We start from the raw sequence: 7489 nt of genomic DNA, 5'->3' as shown, positions 1-7489 counted from the left end.
GCATGTTGTAGTTCCAGCGTCTAGGTGCAGGAAGATTCAGTAGAGAACCTCTTCAATAGCAGTACAACTTTGTTGCTTGTTTTTGTACATACAGTGGCTTCTTCAGTAAATTATGGTCTGCCTTTGTTTTCCAGCATGTTGTGCTTTTTACCTTGTTGATGACACACACTTGTAAGAGTTCACGCATTTCACATTTGTGCGAGTAAAACTAGAGGAGATTCTTGACATGTGGGTTATGCACATAGAGAAACATTTCTTTTAGTCTCATGTTTATTTTCGAGGTGGACTATTACCTTCCTACAAATAAGTGAAAATTAGATTGGAAGAGATTTAGGCAGCCATCTTTCTGTGAGAAATAATTACTCTTAAAATTTTCTCTAGTAAGAAATTATTTCTTCTCTTTCCTACAGCAACAAAGTTGTGGCAAAATCTCTTTAAAGCTACTTTTAATTTAATCATAGCATGTGAGACATATTGGTTGGATTATTAATTAACTAAATTGAAGCATGCTGATGGCTGAGAGACCGCAATAGATAACAGGTTCATCCACTGTGAATTATAAATGTGCACATTTATGTTTTCTGAATAAATATTATATGACATATGTTTCGTTGTTTCTTGCTGAATGTAACACCATTTTTGCGGTTCAATAATGCATTTGAGTTGATTCTTATTGGAAATTTATGGTTTTTTGTATGAGCCTTGTGCATTTATCATCCTGCATTCCTGCTGTGTCTACGGTTAGCTGCCCCTTTTTGTGTTGGCTGAGTTTTTTGTTGCCCCTGTTTGTGTTGGCTGGGTTTTTTGCTGCCCCTACTTTTGCTGTTTGTGTTGGCTAGGCTGATTTGTTGTTGCCCCTGTTTTTGCTGTTGATTTTTTCTTATTTGTTGCTGCCCCTGTTTTTGCTGCCATTTAGTTGCTTGTGCTAATGCTTTTTATTCAGTCACCCCTGCTTGTTTTTGTGGTTAATAAATTGTGTTAGGCAGGACCATTTACAAGTTTTATTTGTTTTTTACAGGTATGGCATCCAACAGCCACCCGACATTGGATGAAACAATGAATATGCAACCAAATGTTTCTTGCTCGCCGAATGAGGATGCAAATGTTAATCTCTTTCAAAGGAGAAAGAGAACCAAGACATCTACAGTATGGGCTGAATACAAATAGGTGGTCCTTCCTAGTGGTGAGAAGAAAGTAGAGTGTATCCATTGTAAATACAAGCTTTAAATTCATGCATCCGGAAGCACTACACCTTTTGGAAGACATTTACAAAGGTGTGTGAAGCGAGCCGCTTCACGTAGACAACAACATATTAAGTTTCCCCCTACTGATTCTAGTGGGGGAACATCTATCCTTCCTGCTCTTACCGATAAGTTCGACATGATGGTGATGAGGGAATTGATTGCACAATGGGTGCTTATGCATGAGCACCCATTTACCATTGTGGAAGAGGAGCGTTTGAACAATATGTTGAAATATGGGATTCCAGGATGGTCAAGGGTTTCACGCAATACATGTAAAAATGATTATGCGAAGGTGTATGAAATGGAGAAACAAAAGTTGAAGACATTGCTAAAAGGTGTAAGGAGGATTAGTTTGACCATAGATTTGTGGAATTCTGACAACCAAAAGTTGGAGTATATGGTTTTGACAGGGCATTGGATAGATGATAATTGGAAGTTGAACAAATGGGTTTTTAACTTTTTTCGTTTACCTACTCCAAAAGGTGGTGTGCAGATTGCTGATGCAATTTACAAATATTTGGCAGAATGGGAGATTGAAGACAAGGTCCAAACGATATCAGTGGACAATGCTAGTAGTAATGATGTGGCAATTAGGGCATTGAAGCAAAATTTTACAATAACAAGGTAGTTGAGTTGTGGGGGTAAAATGTTTCATGTCAGATGTTGTGCACACATCTTAAACTTGATGGTGCAAGATGGTCTTTCATAGATTAGGAGAATCATCGACAAGATCCATGAGAGTGTGGTATACATTAATGGTTCAGAGGGTAGGCTGAAGGTTTTTGCAGAGATTGTGCAACAATTGCGTTTGCCGTGTCGAAAACTTATCCTTGATTGTAAAACAAGGTGGAATTCAACTTATGACATGTTGGAAATTGCAATTAAGTTTAAAGAAGTATTTCCAAGATACAAAGAAAGGGATAAGGGTTACAAACATTGTCCAGATAAAGAAGATTGGGTGAAAGTAGAGAAAGTCTGTGAGATTCTAAGGGTTTTTAGTACAATGACCAATATCATCTCAGGGAGTAATTATCCAACATCAAATGTACTTCTAAGGCAAGTATGTAGGATCAAAATTTTGTTGGATTAAAAAAGTGAAAGTGAAGATGAATTTATTAGATAGATGGTGAGAAAAATGAAAGAGAAGTGTGATAAGTACTAGGGGCAATGTAATTTGTTGATGGCTGTTGCAGCTATATTGGACCCTAGGTACAAAATTAGGGTGATTGAGTTTTCTTTCCCTAAGATGTATTCTGACGTTGAGGCACGGGCAAATGCTACAACTGTTTGGGATACTTTGTATGAGGTATATGGGGAATATGCTAATGATTGTTAGTCATCTAGTGTAGTCCGCAGAGGTACAATTGAAAGGGTTGGACTTGAAGTAATTCCCGAGGGGTCTATGGGATAAGCTGATGATTGGGAATTTGATGATTTTCTAGATGAGTTTGAAACTATTGAACCAAATAAATCTCAGTTGGATATTTACCTAAGCAAGACATGTTATAAGTGTCAAGGTGATTCGGAAAATTTTGATGCTTTGGATTGGTGGAAGGCGAATGCTTTAAAGTACCCTATCTTGTCTAGGATGGCTCGTGATATACTAGTTATTCCCATCACTACGGTGGCTTCAGAGGCTACTTTCAGTGTCGGTAGTAGAGTTATTGACACATATCGATCTTCGTTGTCTCCCGAAACAGTGGAAATGTTGCTATGTGGAGCTGATTGGTGTCGCATTTTAAATGGAGTGAAAAAAGGAATCACGGTACATTTTTAATAATATATTTATTATTTTATTCTACAATTACTCTTATTTCATTCGAACATTGATATTACCTTTTTTTTTGTTTTAAATTTCAGATACAGAAGGAACCAGTGGAGATTCAACTTCCGGAAGTTTGAGTTCTATGCTGTTTTGATGATAATTTCGATGTATTTTGATGGACATTTGTGGTTTTTTTTTCTTTTTTTTGTCTTGGATTATATAATTTGTTGTGTAATACATTGTTTATGTTGATTTGGATGTGATTTTTGTTGATTTAGATGCAAATTTATTAAAAATTGGATCTGATTTGTGTAAAACAAGATGATAGGTTATATTAAAAAAGGGCCAGACGAGCCGTAATCGAGTCATAATCGAGCCAATTCGAGCTCGTGTTAAACGAGCCGAGTCACGAGCCGGCTCGTTTATAAATGAGCTGAGTCATGAGCTGAATTTTCCTGACTCGGCCGACTCGAACTCGTCTAATGTTTAACCGAGCTAGACTCGTTTAGGGTGATACTCGGTTCGACTCGGCTCGTTTACACCCCTACATATGGCCATCGCTGATGGCCAAAGATGGACTTCTTTGGCCTTTTTCAGTCGTCGAAGGCCACATCTGGCCATATATCTGGCCTTTTTTAGCCAGATCCGTGGTGGATTTGGCCGGAAAATGCCATATCAATGCCATACCCACCAGATCCGACCAATATGTGTCGTTACGCAACTTTCCAGCCAAATTTCAGTGGTGATGGCCGAAATCTGGCACTGCGGGTGGTGGGGGTGTTTTTGTCATTTTACAATATTTTTATATATTGGGGTGTTTATTAAATTAGCAAACCTAGGGGGTTTTTTTTATAAATTTTTAAATTTTACCTTGTAATACTCCCCTATTCAACTACACAATATTATTTCCAAAATCTTATCCAAAATAACAAAACAAACGCACCCGTTAATATTGAGATTTATGTCAAACTGCTTTCATTAAATAACGTAATAGTTTCAAATTTCAAGAAGCAATGCAATATGCCAATATCATGTAATAAAATAATTAATTATTAAATTCTAACAACATATTCTTAATCTTTAACACCCAAAATTAATTAAGAGTAAAACCAATTACCTCCCTTCAACTTTCTAAAATTCTACTAGGTCCAAACAAATGGCATATTACACAGTGTAGATGCAAAATATCTACCATTATGAAAATAGGGTCTGATCCCGTGAGGTTAATGCCACTAACAATCTGCTGCACCTGTACACATGAAAGGACAAGCGTAAGCTTCCGGAAAACATCGGGGTGGTGTTTGCCTAGGCACTCTGACGCTCAAGTCAGCAAGGCTGAAAGAGATTATTTGATAAGAATTAAGGTAATGAAGAATTACCAGGAGTCTTGTCGGAAGCTAGGACTACGGCGAAGGCGTCAGGTTCTTGGGAGCAAGAACTTTAGAAGCAAATAGATGGTTTTGAGTAGTGTAGATTGACTATGGGAGATTCCTCTTTATGAGAGGGCAGACCTTTGTTTATATAGTGAACCCAAGGGGTTGGAATCCTAGTAGGACACTAAGTCCTATTTTGGGAGATAATCCCTATTATCAGGAAAGAAATATGATTTCTTGACTTTATCAGGTTAAGTTTAATAGTTTGAGTAACATTTAGAATCTTAGTAGAAGAGGAAATAGAATGAGATTCTGATTTCCTGTTTATGGACTATTGCAGGTTAATGGGCTGAAACTCAGTTTAGCTTAACTTATAGGATAACCCAACTCATAGAGTGGGTAGTTCAAAAGGTGATTTTAAGCGTAGGCCCAATTGGGATTGGGCTGAGGCATTGGGTCGTGACATGTTTATTTTGTTATTGGGTCTCGTCAGGCTCAAGATAATTTTTGGCCCTAACACACAGTACCTCCCTTGCCGTTAGTTTCAACCGTTAAAATTGACATTAAAAAAAAAAACAATTCTTTGGCTAATATAATAACTAAAATGCCCTTCGAACTACAAAAAGTTAGATTACAATAATTGTGTTTGTTACATTATTAAATTAATATATTTAGAAGTTAGTTAGCTATTCTATTTTGTAATAATGATAACAGCCTTGAGTTTGCTTCAAAATACGTGCAAATGATTGTTTGACGTTTGTTATTTTGAGTCAGGAGTAATGTTTGGTCCACAATCTAATCTTACAATCCTTAACGTGGCAGTTAACAAAATAGATCTCGTATGTCTATTAACGAGCTAACCAATAATGAGCTACCACGTCGGGGGTTGTAAAAGAAATATGTGCACATAACATTATTATTTGAATTAGTCTTTTTTTTTTTTTTCAAAAGCATGACATATAAAAGGGTTAACCACCATTGAGTGGTCGAGTTGTTAACAAAGACTCTTGTATGTATTACTCAAAAGGAACTAAACTCAAGACCTCTTGAGTTTAAACTCAATATCTCTTGGTTAGCTCAATGGTCACCCTTATTAGCAGTCAAGATGAATTAAACTCAAGACCTCTTGAGTAATACACACAAGAATCCTTGAGTTTAATTTATCTTAACTGCTAATAGGGGTGACTTGAGTTTAATTTATCTTAACTGCTAATAGGGGTGACTACTGGAGGTTTACCGATTCGTTAACTTTAAATCTCAGAAAATTAATTGAAGTGCGCGCAAATTGACTCAAACACTCCCGTTCGACCAAAACACACACACACATATATAAGGTGTATGGACTTTTTCACAAAATTTGCCTTAATAGTTAGCTTTAATTGCTAAAATGCTGAGCAAACTAGGTGTGAACGATTCTCTTGCCTAAAGACTTGTCAGTTTAATTCCAACATTAAAGGGGGTTCGAGGCAATGTTCCGAAAATTGGACCGGAGTATGACCCGTTCAAGGATCCGATTTTCGGTTTGATTGGTTTGATCGATTGGTTGGACCGTATTCTGTAAAATTATTGTTAGTCCCTAAATGTTTGAAATTCATCAAAAACACCCTATAATACTCCCTTAAGGTTTGAAATTTGTCCAAAACACTCATGTCGCGCGAAGAGACTGGTGATGGTGGCAGCAGCGATGATCGACGGCCAATCAAAGTTTGGAATCATGGGGCTTTTTATGTATAGGTGTTGGCGAATCTGATGGTGGTGTTAGGGAGTTCCATCAGCTTCGGAACTCGCCGGAATCAAGAAAGAAGTCTGACAGTCGCATGAACTATAGGTGGATGGCCAGCGACGAAGGCTGGACGACGGCCACTGAAAATGATTGGGTTTTGTCGTGGAGATGCCGTTAAGTTTAATGGTGGTGTTTTCTCTCTTGAACGATGTCGGAATCCAGCAGGATTGAGTTGCGATTGGACCGCTAGGTTTTTACCAAAAAAAAAAAAAAAAAAAAAAAGAGCGCCGCCTCCCAAAGCAAAGCCGAAAAAAAACTGGTTGACTATTTAGTTCTACAGAATAGAGTAAGGCTAGCCCTTAAACAGCTAGCAGCTCTAATTGTCAAGACAAATTAAACGAGAAAGCACCATACACTATATATATAGTGCTCCATGCATGAATCAATGTACAAACTATTGCTTACTAAACAAAAGCAGGAAAGTGAATTTTAATGCACAGATCAAGGTTGTAAGGGAAGGATCAACACACGCTAAAGAAGATGTTTGGTGGAAAATGTGCAACACGTATTAATGGTGATCAGATCAAGTTGTAGAGCCGAAGCTGCAGATGTGGATATAGAGCCGATATTCGAATTTCAGAGAGCCAGGATAATCCAAATAGGCTGTATTTCTTTTGCATGGAAAGAAGTTGTGGGTTTTTTCAAGTTTTAGACACCCACAAATGATGAAATCAATCTTCTGGGCCATTGCTCTGCGTTATAAAGCAATGATATCGGAAGTGGGGAGGTCTATGCATGCAAGTGTGATGATAAGTTGGGGAAAGTTTCCGACGATTACAACAAAAAATTGTAGAAAATAAAGGATGTTGTATATGTAATAATAATAAAACTCTTGTTTATCATTATATGTATGATTGTAGAAATTCATTTCATGAATCAACATGTTAATCAGAACGAAGAATAAAACATTCGCAATCTAAAGATAATGAATATATTTAGAATAAGCAAATATAACTCTTCATACTGTATAATCCTAAACACAATCACATTCGAAACCCTTGGCTTCTAATTACTTCATGACTGAGTGTCTTAGGTCTTTAGTTTGAGTGTGAATCTAAAAACTATGATAGTAATCATGTTTCCAAGTCATTTTACATTTTTGCCTTTCAATATGTCAACTTTAATGGCTGAAACTGACAGTAGGGGAGCTACTTTTGTAATATACCATTTGTTTGGACTTAATTGTTAATTTCAGAATGTCCAATGGACGTAACTGGTTTTACTCCAAATTAATTATTACAATTATTATAATTAATTATAGGGGTGTGCAAAAGAACTGGCGAGTGCCCGAGGTTTCGGCTCTAGAAATCAAGAACCGATCAAT

The 7489-nt window shown here is 37.0% G+C and overlaps 1 protein-coding gene across 1 annotated transcript; it reads left to right on the top strand.

Annotated features, from left to right (window-relative positions):
• Positions 1-1383: 1383 nt before the first annotated feature.
• LOC116114912 (zinc finger BED domain-containing protein RICESLEEPER 2-like) lies at positions 1384-3146 on the top strand. Its single transcript, XM_031401040.1, has 5 exons — positions 1384-1868; positions 1959-2300; positions 2454-2575; positions 2687-3009; positions 3105-3146. The coding sequence occupies exons 1-5, from the start codon at positions 1384-1386 to the stop codon at positions 3144-3146; spliced, it is 1314 nt and encodes a 437-aa protein (XP_031256900.1).
• The last annotated feature ends 4343 nt before the right edge of the window (positions 3147-7489 follow it).

This window comes from Pistacia vera, unplaced genomic scaffold (genome assembly GCF_008641045.1).
Source record: "Pistacia vera cultivar Batoury unplaced genomic scaffold, PisVer_v2 Contig728, whole genome shotgun sequence".
Classification (NCBI taxonomy): Eukaryota; Viridiplantae; Streptophyta; class Magnoliopsida; order Sapindales; family Anacardiaceae; genus Pistacia; species Pistacia vera.
Note: the sequence above shows the minus strand (reverse complement) of the source record. Positions and strands in the feature narration are given on the sequence as shown.

What these genes read in the sequence shown, in the direction of transcription:
- LOC116114912 (XM_031401040.1), top strand. Translation starts at nt 1,384, where the DNA reads ATGGTGATGAGGGAATTGATTGCACAATGGGTGCTTATGCATGAGCAC. An exon ending in CAAAATTTTACAATAACAAG is followed by an intron (nt 1,869 to 1,958) that starts GTAGTTGAGTTG and finishes TTCATAGATTAG; the next exon opens with GAGAATCATCGACAAGATCC. An exon ending in ACATCAAATGTACTTCTAAG is followed by an intron (nt 2,301 to 2,453) that starts GCAAGTATGTAG and finishes ATTGGACCCTAG; the next exon opens with GTACAAAATTAGGGTGATTG.